This window comes from Lithobates pipiens, unplaced genomic scaffold (assembly GCF_037356315.1).
Source record: "Lithobates pipiens isolate NorthernLeopardFrog02 unplaced genomic scaffold, aLitPip1_a1.2 Scaffold_8, whole genome shotgun sequence".
Lineage (NCBI taxonomy): Eukaryota > Metazoa > Chordata > Amphibia > Anura > Ranidae > Lithobates > Lithobates pipiens.
The window spans coordinates 586,321,989-586,339,298 of NW_027507903.1; the positions used below are offsets into that span (position 1 = coordinate 586,321,989).

At 46.5% G+C, this 17,310-nt stretch overlaps 2 protein-coding genes across 2 annotated transcripts in view; one reads left to right on the forward strand and one right to left on the reverse strand.

Moving 5' to 3' along the window:
- Positions 1 to 1,055, reverse strand: part of GET3 (guided entry of tail-anchored proteins factor 3, ATPase) — a 29,669-nt gene extending 28,614 nt beyond the window's left edge. The window contains exon 1 of the mRNA XM_077470398.1: positions 864 to 1,055. Within this exon, the coding sequence (XP_077326524.1) occupies positions 864 to 1,006 (143 nt within the window). The 5' untranslated portion in view covers positions 1,007 to 1,055. The remainder of the gene's footprint in view (positions 1 to 863) is intronic.
- A 331-nt stretch (positions 1,056 to 1,386) lies between these two features.
- TRIR (telomerase RNA component interacting RNase) lies at positions 1,387 to 9,263 on the forward strand. The gene is made up of 3 exons (XM_077470399.1): positions 1,387 to 2,030; positions 4,251 to 4,331; positions 7,622 to 9,263. Exons 1-3 carry the CDS (start codon positions 1,572 to 1,574, stop codon positions 7,727 to 7,729), a joined length of 648 nt encoding a protein of 215 aa, XP_077326525.1. The 5' UTR covers positions 1,387 to 1,571; the 3' UTR covers positions 7,730 to 9,263.
- The last annotated feature ends 8,047 nt before the right edge of the window (positions 9,264 to 17,310 follow it).

The window sequence follows — 17,310 nt, forward strand, 5'->3', positions numbered from 1 at the left end:
GACAGGTGTTTAATTAGACAAAATCAGTTATAAATCAACTTAAACATACAGGAATTCTGGGAATAATTAAGTTTATCTGGTTGTAGAACAGGTTTCAGATTTATGGTTGATTACATTGACGTAGATCTTAGCGACCAATTATATCTAGGACAGACGGCTGAGATAGGCTTGTAAAAGGGTATATAAATGCAAGCTCTACAATTGTTAGACACATCAGATAGGAGCTCATAAGGCTGAACTCTGTGTATGCAGCCCTATTGCAAGGGTCATAGAGGTCAGAACCAATGAGCAAATATCTGTCCGAAAGTTGGCTCCTCGTACGAGTCAGAGAAGACTTCTTAACTTGTTCCAGAGTGTGGTCTCCCATGAATTTCCCTCATGAATTTGGAATTCGCTCAATTTGGTTAGGGAATAAGAATACCTATATCTAATATGCTTGCATTGTAATACTTTGAACATAAACCTGTATGTTATCAGCTGTTAATAAACCTGCATTGCTGAAGTTCTGCCTGGTTCAATAGTTTACTATTCTACTTCAGGGTCCCCAATCTCCCAGCATGCCCTCACCACCCCATATAGGAGGGTCCCCAATCTCCCAGCATGCCCTCACCACCCCATATAGGAGGGTCCCCAATCTGCCAGCATGGCCTGACCACCAGGGGCATGTAGTCCCATCGCATCTTGCAGTGCACAGACCCCTCAGAATAAGGCCATCAGGGGTTGCTAGGGAAACCCCATCAGACACCCCTCCGGCACAGATAGTTCCTCCCATATGCCTGCCCCCCCCATGAGGTGCTGAGTTGGTACAGTCCACCTACACCCATCTCCTGCCTGGCCTACGCAGTACAGGCCTTGCCGTTCACCTGCACGTGGTCTTGCCCACTCCTCCCTTCCCTCCTACGAAGATCCAGCGGAGGGAGCGCTGCTCTATCACATTGAGCAGGGTGGGTTCCAGCGGCTCCACGTCTGGGGCATCCTCAAACTCTTCATCTACCGGCGCAGCCATCTTCAGTCAGACTCACGTGACCAACGACAGCCAACCCACACAGAGCCCGTTCCACGTCACACAGAGAAGGAAGGCCCCACCTCAGCTGCCACCAATCCCGAAACCTTCCTGGCGCTGATTGGCCGCGAGACACGCCAATCAATGTCATTAGCTTCATTTACATAAGCGGCGTCCTATTGATTGGCGGCGTCCGCGCACGGCGCTTCTAATGCAGGATTGGCTGGAAATGCTCATTGGCACGCCAGATAAACACGCCCAGATGCGTCTCACATTCGATCTTCTGATTGGATGTGTGCCTGCAAAAACTGCTTACTGATTGGCTGGCTTTTCGGTCAATCTTCTCTCCTCTGTGGTTTCGTCATTACGTAGTGTCATCGTGCGTAAGCTGCCATTGGCTATCGCTTGCCAGTCACTGACTCTGCGTAAGTCTAGAAATTTCTTCTTGCGGGTTACCGCTATCCGCCATCTTGGAAAAACCTTTCCCGCTGATTTTCTGGGGTGAACGTTACGGCCTAGAGACCGGGGCATCTGTGGCGGAGTGTCGGTGAGGTCTGGAGGCCCCGGCATGGCAGAGGAGAGCCCACGGCCGGAGTCAGGGGAGGACAGCGAGGAGGGGGAGGAGGGAGAGGAAGCCGCAGAGGCCCCGGTCTTAGAAAAGAAGAAGGAGGAGGCTCCGGTGTCCGAGGAGGAAGAGGAGCAGGAGGCAGCCGCCACCCCTGAACCCCCACCGCCGCCCGAGGAGGAGGAGGAGAAGAAGCAGGCCTCCACCGCGCGCCAGCCTCTCCTACCCACACCCCCGGCCTTCCCCCTCACCATGCCGGCCTACCCTGCCTACTACACCCCCGCGGCTCCGGCCTTCCCCTCCACCACCCCCGGAGTCAACGTGTTCGCCAACGACGGCAGCTTCCTGGAGCTCTTCAAGAAGAAGATGGAGCAAGGCCCGACCGGGAGCAAAGAGGAGGCCACCGCCACCCCGGAGGAGAAGAAACCCCCCGAGCCCGAGAAGAGGAAGCCCATCAGCTTTGTAAGATCTTCCCGAGATTCACCCCTCCATTGTACTCATTTGTGTGGTCGCCAGAATCTCGCATCTTGGGTTGTCACCGGAACAGGAAGTGAGGGAAAATCTTCCAATGGGGACACTAGTTCTGGGGAGTTCCTCACTTCCTGTTTTGGCTATGAGACAGGAAGTGAAGGGAAATCTTCAAACGGGGACACTAGTTCTGGGAATTTCCACTCGCTTCCTGCTTTGTCTATGAGAAGTGAGGGGATATCATTCAATGAGGACATTAGTTCTGAGGAGTCACGCACTTTGGAGGGATTGCCTCTCACTTCCTGTTTTGGCTATGAGACAGAAAGTGAAGGGGAATCTCCCCAAATGAGGATATTGGTGCTGGGGATTCCCTCACTTTGGAAGGATTTACTCTTGCTTCCTGTTTTGGCTATAAGACAGTATGTGAGGGGAAATCAACATTCAATGGGGACATTAGTTCTGGGGAGTCCCTCACTTTGGAGGGATTTTCTGTTTTGGCTATAAGACAGGAAGGGAGGGGAAAATCTTCCCATGGGGACACTAGTTCTGGGGATTTCCACTCACTTTCTGTTTTGGCTATGAGACAAGAAGTGAGGAGAAATCATCATTCAATGAGGACATTAGTTCAGAGGAGTCCCGCACTTTGGAGGGATTTCCTGTTTTGGCTACGAGGCAGGAAGCGAAGGGGAAACTCCCCAAATGAGGATATCAGTGCTGGGGATTCCCTCACTTTGGAGGGCTTTCCTCTCGCTTCCTGTTTTGGCTGTGAGACAGGAAGTGAGGAGAAATCGACACAAATGTGAAGGAAAAAAAATACACTGACATGAGTTAAATATACTCCCTTACTCTATACAGAATAAACCATTTTGTATAGTGATGGTTTCATTCCTACATGGCTCACAGGACAGCACAGTGGCTTAGCAGTACTTCTGCTATTCTGCACTGGGGTTCTTGGTTTGAATCCCAATTAGGACACCCTCTGCATGGAGTTTGCATGTTTCCTCCCACACTCCAAACACATGCTGGTTAGGTTGCCCACTTGCTGACCAGTCATGTACCCGGTACGTCACCGGTGCTCAAGTGGTTGTATCAGGATGATGCCTGCAGCTCCTGGTACTTTTATTTATTTTTTTTATTATTAAAGCCGGTGGTCAGCTCTCCTGTAATAGTAAGCGATTGATTGCTATTACAAGCAGCGCAAAGGGACGTCCCTCTCCCGCCACCTTCTGGAGCTTGCTCGAGCTCTACCGTCCAACCGGGAGACCCGAGCGACCAGTCGGCTCGTCAAACAAAGCCAGGATTGGCTGTTCTGTATAGTAAACCCGAAAGTGACATCACTTCCAGTTTACTGGGATGTCATCTGCGACCATTTTGAAAATATCAAAAGCATTCAAAAACTCCAATCTCAATGTTTTTGAATGCTTTTAAGGAGGCGCTCCCAGGCTCCTTCAGACAAACAAGCAGGGATTCCCCTTATGGGCAGAGCTCAGCTTTTAGTGCAGAGGAGAGATGTGGGGTGTTATTGATTCCGGATCCCTCCATAATGAGTACCTGTCAAATTCCTAATACTGTCACAAGGATGTTTACATTCCTTATGACAGCAATAAAAGTGATAAAAACAAAAACAAAGCAACAGTGTGGAAAAAAAAATACAAGTAATCCCCCCCCCCCCCCATGCACAAAGACAAACGCGTACATTGGTCCCGCACACAAGAAAACAGCAATTGTCCCACACATAAAAGGTATCCCCATGAAAGTCAGAGCATTGGCAGTAATTCTAGCACCAGACCTCACCTGTAAAGGCTTTTAAAGTGCAGAGTAAGACTAGTTAAATGTACAGTTTGTCACTGTTGCACTGGGAAGGTATAGCATATGTATTTCATAAGTACCAGGTTCATTACAATATGGACTCTTAAAGCAAAGGTGCAAGCTGTCCTTTGGGGTTGTTTGACAGATGTGTATGTAGCTGTGTGCATGCTAATTGAGAGAGCGCCCCTATTCATACTCTGCTGACCTTCAAAGGCTTTAGCACCCCACAACTGTGATGTATAGAAGGAAGTGTGGAAAGTTGTTTGGTTTCTTAAGCATTGCAGTTGGGGAGTGTCTTGTGCCTGTCTAACTGAGGCCTCCCTTATATTCTGTTATATAGAGGGACTCAGAGAGGCTGCAAGGGCTCGTATAACGGTTGCAGTCTTCTGTTCCTTCCACCCCCAGGTGGGCAGGCGTAGAGGAGGGGCGAAGCTGGCCCTGAAGACTGGCCTGGTAGCCAAGAAGCCAAAGACGGACGAGGAGGAGGTAAGAAGCTTCTACTTTGCATGTCTATGCTTCACATTTGGAAGAACAGTTGGAATGTGGTAACCAGTGTTCCCAGTACTTGTAGTAAATGGGCAATTCTGGATACCTGTTTGTGAAACCCAATAGTTTGACTTAGAATTGTTCATTTTTGTGTTACCTGGATGTGATGCAGAATGCTACTGCCTGATCTCCTATGAGGGTCATTGTATTCATACTGTCTGATCCAGAAAGTCAAATACTTGCAGGTTTTTTGTTGCAAAACAAAAGCAAATGTATAAGGCCTCATGCACACTGGACGGTTTTACAGCGGCTGCTTTTGGCTTCACACATGTATTTTAATTTTTTTTTTCTACAGTCCACAAACTCTCCATGTTATCCTATGTGTCCATGCACACAGACTGTAATCTGTCGTTTTTGGCTTTAAAAAACAAAACTAGTGGGTTCTGAGAGTTTTTCATCTGCAAAGCTACTGGTGTTTTTTAGAACATTAGTTTAAAGTGGTTGTAAACCCTTACAAACCACTTTGACCTACAGGTAAGCCTAGATTAAGGCTTACCTGTAGGTCCAAGCAATATCTCCTAAACCTATATGGTTTAGGAGATATTTGCCCGAAAACAGGCACCGATGTCTACGGCGCATGCGCCGTAGACAGTGGTGCACAGCAGGACTGAGCGCGGCATTCTCAGCGACGGAGCTGCCGCGCGTGTCGGCTCCCGTGTGCATGAGTGACGTCATTGCGGCTTCGCCGAATGACAGCGGCGGAGCTGCGAGACCCCACCAACAAGATGGATGCGCCGGACTACAGGGGACAGCGGCGACTTCGCTGGCTCCTGTGTCAGGTAAGTGACACATAATGGACTACTATGCGATGCATAGTAGTCCATTATGCTTTGCCTTTGCAGGGAATGAAAGAGGAAGTAAACTCATCAGGGTTTACTTCCTCTTTAACGTCCAGTGTGCATGAGGCCTTAAAGCTGTATGAAATTTCCCTGGCACACTTTTCAGCTATTAAAATAAAAAAAAAAATACAACTACTGACTGGTTTAGTATTACCAATTCTCCTGCATTATTCAGTAACATTTCTACCCATTAAAATGTAATTATGAAAAAAAAAAAACATTTCAGCTACTAAATGGAACGTTACTCGCCTGTTCTCCAGGAGCTCCACGGCGGCTGCTGACATCTTCAGCCGGGCGGCTTCTCTGGGTGTCGATCCCGTTGGCCGGGCCAAGATGAGGTCACTCCTGCATGTGGGTAGCTCAGTCATCGTGGCATAGCAAACAATCTTTGAGCTTTTAAAATATATGTGAAGCTACATGCTGAATCAAGGCACCTCTGACTAGTGTGGCCCCCCTTACTCAAAACTTGTGTATAACTATGGGACATTTTATAGCAATGTATAGAGTGTAGGGCAATATGGAGGCAGCCCCCATTTCCCGAAAAGGTACAACCGCACACCAGAAGCCAACATTACTCTGGGCTTTGCTGCAGAGTGTCTGTTTCTGACTGTTTTATAAACCATAATTACTCTGGTACCCTTTTATTTTGCAAGTACATCCTTGTTCTATTTGCTCACTTTTGCTTTTAAAAAGTAACTTGAGCTTAATGTACATGGGAAGTTTTGAAGCCTCTCCTGAACGATTTAACTTTACAGTAGTAACTGACGTTTTAAAAACATCAGTTTTGCTGTGATTACATGTAGCATTTGCGTTTTCAAAAGCGTTTTTTATTTTGTTAATTTTTTTTTATAAATAGACACACACATATCTCAATTAAAAACGCCTGAAAAACTAAACACAAGTTACTGTGTTTTACAAGCTGTTGCATGCATTTGACATTTCAAATGCCTCTGAACATTTGTCGTGTGTGTGTGTGTGTGTGTGTGTGTGTGTTTTTTTATTTTTTATTTATTTTTATTTTTTTCCTTTTTCTTTCCAAAATATGCTTTTAAACTGCCTAGAAATGACTATAAGCGACCCTGTGTACATGTACTGATAAGATAACATAGAGGAGAGTTCAGCTGAAAAAAATGCCCAACTGCTCCTAAATGTCAGTTTTCCAGCAGCAGTGTACAGGAGGCCTTCTTGTAACATTTTTATAACGCCTACCCATAATAGAATTAAGATCTCTTCTATGAAAAAAAATCCACATAAACAATAAATAGGCTGCACCCCCTCCAGAATACTTCCTTCATGAATGGGCACTAATCTGCTAGTAATCGGCTTGCTGAAAAAATAGTCTTTCCTTTAAAAGAACTGAATCTGTTTGCCTTAACGCAGTCCATTTGATCTAACTTAAAGGATAAGTTCAACTTTCATAACAAGTTAAGTTAAGAAAGGACTGGCTCCCGCTTCCCCGCTTTGATAGCTAGTGGGTGAGGGATCTTCTTCCCCGATAGCTTAAACTTAAAAAAATAAAAATAAAAAAATATATGGTCGCGCATCGCTCCTCCCACCCGGTGCCCCGTGAATGGGAAAACTAAAAGTCCTCACCACCTTGGTGGCTGTCGGGTTGCAGCTTTCAATGAACTACAACGGTAGTTTGTTGTTTCTTCCTGTTGGCGAATATCAGCTTGCTCGTATGAGGCATTAGCAAGCAGATACACTGACAGGTCAGCAGAAGACCTGCATGGCATTGGCGATCTGCTGATCACTGGTGCAATGCTTTACAACAGTGGTCATCAACCCTGTCGTCAGGGCCCACTAACAGGCCAGGATATATGTATTACCTTGTGGAGATGCAGAGTAGAATGCTGCAATCACTGAGCAGCAAATTATATCACCTTTTTGATGTATTTGTTATCTTGCAAACCTGGCCTGTTAGTGGGCCCTAAGGACAGGGTTGATGACCACTGCGTTACAATACCTACAGGCTCCTGCAACAAAAAATAACTGCACGTTTTTATTTTATTTTTTTACCTGCTTATAATATTTTTTGTCAAAAAATAAACTTGTCTTTTTAACATGGATACAGACAGATTGAATTTTGATCTGTACGTGTGGTCCTCTGTGTGATCACAATGGAACACTTTCATCGACCACCAGCTGCGGCTGCTGATTCGTGTATTGTAGCAGAGAGTCCAACTGTCTGACTATATTGTTGCAGCAGTGACACTTTCTCCATCCACCTTGCTTGTGTGGCTGGGGGATCCCTTTCTTTTCTTTCCTTTTTACCATATATATCCAGTGTTAATCAACTAAGCATCTTCTAAGGGAGACCCCTTTTATTATACCTTGTTTTAAAAATCATTTATTGTGCCTCACTGTAATATATACTTTTTTTTTTTCCAGGTTGTTGTACAGAAAGGAGGGGCTTGGGCACAGTACATGGCAGAAGTTAAAAAATACAAAGCCCACCAGTGCAGTGATGACGACAAAACCCGACCGCTTGTCAAATAACACAGAAAAATGTATGGACTTGTGCCGAGTGAATTTAGGGGGTGGCTTTGGATTCCCAAACCCAAGAGTAATTCTTTCCATGCACCAGCTGCATATACTGCAGGATCCTTCTGCTGGCCCCCAAATGTCACCTTGGAGTGTATATTGTTGATCTGTTTTGGACTTGCTAATTTTACCGAGGAGAGAAGAGACTTTCCTAGTGGGTGCTAAAATGCTGTGCTGGTGAAATGCTCACTCCTCCAAGAGGATGCTTTCCCTTACCTGGACTCTTAGAGCACCTTTTTCCCCCTAACCTGTCTGCTGCTGCAGAATGGAGGAATATAAACTTTGTTTTTGTTTTTTATTTGTGTTGTGGGCATGACTTATTTCATTTTTCGTTTTGTTACAATGCTTGCATTCAGATCAATATCAATATCCATGTAGAATGTTGCCCTGTGAAATGAAAGGTAACCTGACCCTAATTGAATTCCCATCCTAACAATTTAAATTTTTTTTTTCTTTAGTTTCCATTTAGGCTGGGTTCAGACTGGCCATGGCTTGAAGCAGGGGGTGTGGTGCATCCCTGTTCAATGTTTTCAGGAGCGAATCATTGGGTCCAAATTTTTTTTTCCTGAATTTGCTCAGGCCTGAAACGGAGCCAATGCCTCGCATAACCCTTTTCCAGTGCAGACTGTGGGAATCCTCATTGAGATCCGGTCACACTCTCCTGTCATGCACATTGTATGCTTGTTTTCCTGCATCCAATTTGCATAAGTGTGAACCTGACCTTAAGGGAAATGTTACCCTTACTACAAGCTGCATAGTACCCATTCACCACAGTTGTAGCTTATGGAACATGATTGGCAGCCTAGCCCTCTCTGCTACAAGCACTACCAAATACCGGTCCAGTGGAGAGGAATTGTACCCCAAAGTATGCTGGGAAACTAGCACTACTGCAAGTGTTCACTTCTTCAATCCCCCACAGTGTTCACTGTTTTATTTTTTTTATTTTTTTTTTCCCTGCTACTTTCAGGTCACTACTATGTAGTAACATAGCAGCCAGCAGGAGGATCCACATAGCCTAGTGGGGGGACATGCTATCTGTTACTCGAAAGTGTCGGGTAACAGTGATGCCTAGAGCTTATAAAGATGGCAAAGATTTCACATGCTGCCCACCGGAGAAGTAAGTATTCAGCAGTTTCTACTGCAGCTGGCTGTAAGCTTTGCGAGGTGTGACCAGGTTTATTTAGGATCACCCTATGGGCCCACAAAACTAGAGTTCTTAGTTTGTACAAGGCTGCCTGGACACCTCCGGCTTTGGGGTTCTGGGACATCACATGTATTTGAATGCAATACTCCCAGTCTCTTTTAACCCCACCCTTGTTTCTATTTATAGGAAACGAGTTACAGTCCCAATATCTCAATGAAATCCTGATTTGATCTGTAGCAAGTTATGTTCAAGTAATTGCCTGTGTATGGACAGGCCCTGGGTTATGCTTTTCCCATTATGCTTGTTCTCCAATTCAGGCAAAAATAAATTTCTTCTCTACCATGAGTGTTTAGCACAAAGATTTAAATGACTACAGGGATCTTTATACCATGTTCCCCTTCACCTTTTGATGGACACGGTGAATGTGCCTGTTTTGAAAATCGTATTTCAGATTTATTTGCTAAAGAGGCCCAATCACCATCTTTAACTTAAAGCGGTAGTAAAAAAGAATCTCCAGCAAGCATAAGACCACTGTGATTTGCATTTGTAAGCACAGGGATAACACTGTAGACTCTTACCAGGTTTGTGCAGCTTGTTTTCCTATTTCTGATCCTTTGTACGCTTGTACTTCTGCCTTTCAGTATGTAATTGGCAGAATCTTGCACGTACACAATAAACGAGAACCAAGCCTTGCTTTCATGTAAAACCCAGCAATAGAATGTGTAATCCCCTTGCTCCCTTTACACCCCCCTGTGGCAGATTTAGTTACATGGGGTTTCATAACTTTGTGAATGGTCAGCATAACTCTACAGCATTGCAATCCTGCAAGAGTGCTGAAAGAGGCATGGCATATACATGTATAAAACCTTCGAAAAACAGCGCTGGTCTAAACAAAGTGCTAGACAAATATATATGAAAAAATCAAGTGTAAATAAAACAAAAACTTGATATTAGTGTTAATACTGACAGTAGTAAGTTCTTGCTGCAACCCAATGCGAGACACACACAATATACAACAATCAAAAAAATATGGCTGCGCTAAAACTTATAAAACAAAATTATAAAGTGACATAATTTTTTCTAATTTACAAAAAATCCCAAAAACATGCAAAAATAGTGCCAAAGTAATAATTTCCAGGCATATAAGCAGTCCAAAGAGAAGGAAAGATGGATAGGATGCTGAATCTTAGTCCATTTTCGGTGACTCTCAAAAACCACCCTTTACACACGTAGCAGGTGCACCCAGAGTAGAAAGATTATCCACCACCAAATTAGAGGAGGCTTACCAGCTGTCAAGATCTCTTTTTAAGGAGATCATACGGGCTTGTAAAATGTTACGTTCCTGGTCCCCACACTGGGCTCTGTTGGTAACACCAATCTATCTGCTCCCTCTTTATAAAAGGGGTCAGTAGAGCTGGAGGGGGAAGTTTAATTGAAGAGGGGGCAAAAGAGAAGGTGGAGAGCATTGGAACAGGTAAAGGGGCAGCATTACAGGTGAGAGGCAGTGTCACACACACACCTAGGGAAGCACCAGTCCTTCCAGCTCTCGCCTGTCCAGCATTACCAGGAGGGGTAGCTGAGCCTGTGTCCCATCTCCACCAGGCTCGCTGGAGGCAGCTGCAAGAGGGGGGGGGCTCCTCTATCCTCTCCTCCTCCTCCATGGGGCCCTCTGCTGGCACCAACTGCCCCCCCCCCCCTGCTCAGCCCAGGGTTCACTAGTACAGGAACAGAGTCTGATAGCAGGCCTCGACATGCACACACAAAACTGGGGGGCTCCTCCACAGAGCCCTGTGCTGGTAACAGCTGGCTGCCACACACCTTAGTACTGGAGCGGAGCCTGTCTGATAGCGGGCCCCAACCTGCACATGCGTGGGATCCGCCTTCCGCTACATCCTGGCAGATGGTGTTAAAGATGGCCTGGGCTCCTTGCATGTGTACTGGCTGTAGCCCCCTGTTGGCGGCCCTGGCTGGGGCTGCTGCTGTCAAAGACAAGATGGCATCCACTAACAGCAAACGGTGTTTTTGCAACATGTAGATTGCTTTTCCAAAGCAACGCATGTCTACTGGTGGTGATAGAGTTAACATAGGGAGTCAAACTTGAGTTGAAAGCACTTAAGACAGTGGGGGTTATTTACTAACGGCAAATCCACTTTGCATTGCAAGTGCACTTGGAAGTGCAGTCGCTGAAGCAGAAGATCTGAAATGAGGGGAAGCTCTGCTGATTTTGTCATCCAGTCATGTGCAAATTAAAGTGCTGTTTTTTATTTTCTGTGCATGTCCCCTTCAGATCTACAGCGACTGCACTTCCAAGTGCATTTGTATTTTAGAGTGGATTTATCTTTATTAAGTAAACCCCAGACTCCCTTAGGCCGCGTACACACGCGCGGACTGTTCGCCCAACCTTGTTCGTCAAACAGTTTGACAAACAGTCCGCTCAAAATTAGCATGAGCGGACTTGACCACACACTATGAACGAACAGTCCGCTGAAACCGTGCGCGATGACGTGAACGGCACGTACGACGGGACTAGAAAAACGACGTCCTATACACTGCAATGCAACCTTCGGCGTGTAAATCCTTTCTGAGCATGCGCGGAACTTAGTTTGACAAACAAGCCTACACACGAGCGGACTGTCCGCTCAAACCAAGTTTCAGCGGACAGTTTTACGGGATTTCCGAAAAACTTTGTTCGTCAGACTGAAACTGTCCGCTGAAGCCCACACACGAGCGGACTGTCCGCTGAAACACTGTTCAGCGGACAAAGTTGGGCGAACAGTGCGCCCGTGTGTACGCGGCCTTAGACTTACCCTGAGGCATAACAATAAAGATACCATGGGTACACAAGTTTTTGTCCTGTGCAATCATGATGCCTACAGTGTTTACATAATTATTTCCAGATTCACATACAGTGTGTGGTTTCATTTTGCTAAATGTCATTTCATTAAACTGGAGGATTCTCTGTTTGCTCAAGTCTTCCTATTTTTCCTAAGTCTTTGTTTTGTTATGAAACTACATTCCATAATTTATTTGCATGAGGTTTTTGATTATTTTTGTTTTTTATGAAGCATCTGTTTACCGTGGAAAGACGGGGCCTGTTGGTGACTACACAAATTTTAGTGTCCCCCTCCTAGCTCAGCATGGACAGAAATTCAGGTAGCATTCCGCTGAAACCTTTTTTCTTTCAATCAACTTTATTGCAACAATCACATGGCTTAAAAAACACAGGATCTTCTGCTGGATAAAACGGTTCTACTTTGATGCATTTCACTCGGTTCAGGGAATATTCATTCAAGACTTGAACAGAGGTGAAATGCGTCAGTTGGAAATATGTTCAGACAGAATAGATTGTGCATTTTTAGCCATGCTGTTGTTGCAAGCTGATTGGGGGGAGGTTTTAGCAGTGCAACCTGAATTTATGTCTGTGCGTGTAGTGAGGAGGAAGAGGAATGCCATTGGTGATCTGAGCACCTGTGGCTAGTGTGTTCTATATACCGTATTTATCGGCGTATAACGCGCACTTTTTTTACCCTGAAAACAGAGGGTTAACTGTGCCTGTGTGTTATACGCCGATATCTATCTGTTTTTTTTCTCACCAGGGGGGGGCGGGGATCGGGCGGCCTGTCCAACTCTCCTGGCCATGGGACAGCGCTGCCAGGACACCTTCTGATAACATTACTGCCAGCCGCCTCCCACACACCGCTCCCCCATGCCATTGTATGGCAATTCAAACCCCTCCACCAACGCCGCTCTCCTTCTCCCGCTCCGCCCACTTCCTCGAGTGTAGCTTGTGATTGGAGGAGAGCGGTCATGTGACCGTAAATGATTCAGAGCAGAGATATGTCACTTGTCTGGGTCCACGGCGCCAATGGAGGTGTTCAAAAGATACACAGGTGACACAGGAGCTGGCAGCCTAGGCAATGCAGGTATTCAATAGCTCAGATCCAGAGCATGCTGGCAATGCCGTCCCAGGAGACTTGGTGGTCTCCTGGGAGTGCAGAGGAGGGGGGCTTTATAATTAAAGGGGCCTGTGTACTATGCAGGGGGCTCAGTGTACTATGCAGGGGGCTCTGTGTACCATGCAGGGGGCTCAGAGGTCTGTGGAAAGTATTATTTCCTGAAACTTCCCTCTTAAAGTTAAGGTGCGTGTTATACGTCGGTGAGTGTTCTATGCCGATAAATACGGTAGTTCCTTCCCAGAGTGATATTGGCTCCCCTAGCTTGGCACTGACAAAATTACTTGAATTGCTGCTCTATACAGAACATTTAAAGGAGAAGTTTGCCTTTCGTAACATGTTGTACCTATATTTAGGGTGTAGCATGTTACTAACTACGTGCATGCGTGTGGAAGCCCTCGGTTGCCTGTAGGTAAAAATGACCAAGCGGGGTATACAACCACAAATTGTGGCTGATGGCTTGTAGGTCTCAATGAACTTACCATGGAGATGATGAGAACCCTTGGTAGCTTATTGAATCTACCTGTCATTCTGTAAATGCCTGCAGCTGCTGACTTTTAATAAATGGACACTTACCTGTCTCATGGTCCAGCGATGTCTGCAGCCGAGACCAATCGATCGCTCGGCTGCTGCCGCCGCCATTCTGGGTGAGGGAATCAGGAAGTGAAGCGTTGCGAGTTGCGCAGCGCAATGGGAATGGTCCGCGCTGTCTCTGGGACCAGTGTGTGTCCCAGCAGACAGCGCGGCGGGACAGGAAACAGCATAGACTCCCATGGGAGTCTATGCCCGGAAGTGAGTGCAAATATCTGTCTTAGACAGGTATCTGCACCCCCCTCCCCCCTGAAAGGTGCCGACTGTGACACTGGAGAGGGGGGAGGGTTCTGATGAGCGGAAGTTACACTTTAGGGTGGAACCCCGCTTTAAGAATGCTGCATGGCCCTGCGCAGGTTAAAGTGGTTGTTAAACCACCACTATAAAAACCTCTCATCTCCTCTGTAACATAACAATTTGTGTCCCTGTGCCTGTGTTATATATAAAAAATAAAGCTGCTTATTTGTACCTGACTCCTCAGCTCTCTCTGCCCAGCTGACCCGAGCACTTCCGATGATGTCAGGTGGGGAGGGGAGAGAGAGCACACGCCAAGGAGTTACGCGAGCGCTGGGAGCCGCTCTGCTCTAGGTGCAGATTGGCATATTTTTTTATATAACACAGACACAGGAACACAGGGCAGTGATGGCGAACCTTGGCACCCCAGATGTTTTGGAACTACATTTCCCATGATGCTCAACTACACTGCAGAGTGCATGAGCATCATGGGAAATGTAGTTCCAAAACATCTGGGGTGCCAAGGTTCTCCATCACAGACATAGGGGTTTATTTACTAAAGACAAATCCGCTTTGCACTACAAGTGCACTTGGAAGTGCAGTCGCTGTAGATCTGAGGGGGACATGCAAGGAAAATAAAAAGCAGGATTTTAGCTTGTACACGATTGGTTGATAAAATCAGCAGAGCTTCCCCTAATTGCAGATCTACAGCGACTGCACTTGTAGTGCAAAGTGGATTTTTGCCTTTTGGTAAATAACCTCCATAGTGTTATGTTACAGAGGGGATGGGAGGATTTTATAGTAGTTATGAGAGCAGCGGGAGGGGGGAGGGGTTGGGTGCTAACACGAATAGACACAAGGTGGGGGGATGTAAACTGACCACAGTGTCAGGGGTCAGTGGCCATGATAAACTGTGGTCAGTTTACAGGGGGGAAGGTATAGCCAGGCAGGATCAGCCAGGTTTTTTAGGTGATAGAAGGGGCCGAATTACACAGCACAAGAACTCTGCTGTATAACATGCTTTAAAGCGGAGTTCCGCCTGCTGATTTTTACTATAGGGACACTTACCTGTCCAGGGAGCCTGTGATGTTGCCACCCCAGCTGATCTTTGGATTGACTGTCGGGTGCAGCCGCCGCCATTCCAGGTAAGGGAACCCAGCAGGGAAGCCTTTCGGCTTCACGGCTGGTTCCCTACCGCGCATGCGCAAAGTGCTTTCTGATTGGCCCGGTGGGGGAAGGAGGACGGGGGCAAACTTCTGGGAGATCTGGCCGCGACCCAACTTCCCAGAAGTGGGCCTGTCAAAAATCCCCGTCCCCCCTTAAAGGTGCCAAATGTGACACCAGAGGGGAAGCGATTAAGCGGAAGTTCCACTTTTGGGTGGAACTCTGCTTTAAGGGAACAGGATCTTAGGTTAACAAACACTTTAATACAGGTCCTCTGTCCGGGAGACTTCCCGTCTGCTGCTAGCCCAAAATTGGGCTAAGTGCTTTTCAGCCATTCAATAAATTGAAGTCTTCCTGAGTCTCACCACCTTCCCATTTGGGCCAGCTGTGCCCAAATTAACTTTAAATTGAATGGAAACCTGGATTTGTAAGCCTGTTGGATGTGTAGCATATCATAGCAGTCAAGCGGTTGACACAATTTTCAGGAACTTGTTTTAAGAGTTAAAGTGGATCTCCACCCATGCCTGGGTTATTTTTCCCAAGGTGTCTTTCAGGACAGCACCTGGAGCGAGTGTAGTTCCTCCCCTTTTCTCAAGAAACACTGCAGCAATAATCTTTCCTGACAGGCTCCATGGCAGCATACGTGTGGGTTAGCCCCGCCTCCATAATTACCCAATAGGACCTCTACTCCCATAAATCTTTGCTCCAGGCTGCTATCCGTGTTCCTTTTTTGTCCTCCTCCATAGGACAGGTGTTTCCTATCTGAAGAGATCTTCACTACGATCAAGTTGGCCGACTATCAAGCTTTTGTTCCTCCGATAGGCCCTGTCTGTTAAGCATGGGTATGGAGTGTATGGCAGAGTAGCGCTGAAGACTTTGTTTATCCGAAGATAAGTGCGCACGGCTTATTACCTGCTATGTAAGGTGGCCATTATCTGCCCGGTGGATCGGTGGTGTGTGCTTGAACCTGTTCGGCCAGACGATCGTTGGTGGAGTGGTGAGCTGTAAAAATTCCGTTTTTCATGGCAGCAGTGTTTATGTGTTTTCTTTTCTACCTGTGTCTTTTCATATGCCAGCTGGTTCTTGTGTATAGGCGCTGACGCTTCCGCGTTCCAGCAGCCTTTCTCCCCCTGTTTCCGGGTCCAGCGCTGCGTTCTGCGCATGCGCGGACCCAAATCCAAAGCGAGGCTTGGTTCCCGCGCATGCGCGCGGGCATCTCGCGTCTGACGCCGCTGATGACGTCATGGGCGCCATATTTAAAACACAGTGAGAGATGTCAGAATTTGGGAATGATTGCAGGAGATTCAGCGACTTCCCGGGGCTATTCTCTGGTTGGTGTAAGGTAGGGTTATGATCTGCTCTGATGTATTGTTGCTCCTGTGTTTTGTATGGCTGCTTATGAGGGTCTATTGTTGTTACAGTCAGCGTTCTTAGTCATGGATGCCTCACTGCCTACTAGTGACCTGCCCGCTTGTAACAGGTATGTGCATGGCTGGATTGCTGTGTATTTGTGGAGTATTCCTTAGCATTTGATACCAGCCTGGTCTGTATCTCTCTCTTTTCTTGTGTATTTCCTTATAGCCCTTCTAGGTCTGAACCGCATTACAGTGCGCATAGTCGCAGTGGATCGTCAAAATCGCACCACCGTAAATCATCGTCAAAGTCTGGTTACCGCAGGTCTTCCAGATCTGAACAACGCAGTGGTCACTCGCATTCAAGCAGAGGACCAGATAATTCATGTTGGGGCTGTAAGATGCCCATTTCATCAGACAAATCGCTCTGTGATCATTGCTTCTCTAAAGTCGCAGATGAAAGAGATGGTGCGGATCAACGCTTGGAATCTATGGTGAGAAGGGTGGTGAAGGAATCCCTGCAGCAGAGGGAAGCTCATCACGCTATGGAATCCCCCTCAGACCCATTATGTCCTTCAGGAGGTGAAGGGCTCTTACAAGAGACTGGGGAATCTTCTCAACCAAGCCACCACTCTGTGCTCTTGTCTGACAGCGAATCGGATCCAGAGGATCCAGGAGTAGGATTTGATTATGCTTTAGTACCTGCTCTTGTCAAGGCAGTGAAAGAAGCTTTAAAATGGGAAGAACCCACTACTTCTCCCCAAACAAAGAAAGTTTTTCAAACAACTCAAAAAGGAACGGCAACATTTTCCTTTCCTATCTGAATTGGGAGAAATCATTACTGAAGAGTGGAGCAAGATTGATAGGAAGAGCTCCATGCAATCAAAGGTGTCTAAATTGTACCCCTTTAAGGAGGATGATGTGAAGTACCTTGAATCAGCTCCTCTGGTAGACGCAGCACTTATGCGTTTAGTCAAATACGTGACTCTCCCTTTGGAAGACACAGTATCTTTCAAAGATCCGTTAGAGAGAAGAATTGACTCAGATCTGAAAAGAATTTATCTAACTTCAGGGATGGCTTGTAAACCAACTTTGGCT

Coding starts and splice junctions, on each gene's coding strand:
- TRIR (XM_077470399.1), top strand. CDS start 1,572: ATGGCAGAGGAGAGCCCACGGCCGGAGTCAGGGGAGGACAGCGAGGAG. Junction 2,031..4,250: donor AGAGGAAGCCCATCAGCTTT/GTAAGATCTTCC, acceptor TTCCACCCCCAG/GTGGGCAGGCGTAGAGGAGG. Junction 4,332..7,621: donor CAAAGACGGACGAGGAGGAG/GTAAGAAGCTTC, acceptor TTTTTTTTCCAG/GTTGTTGTACAGAAAGGAGG.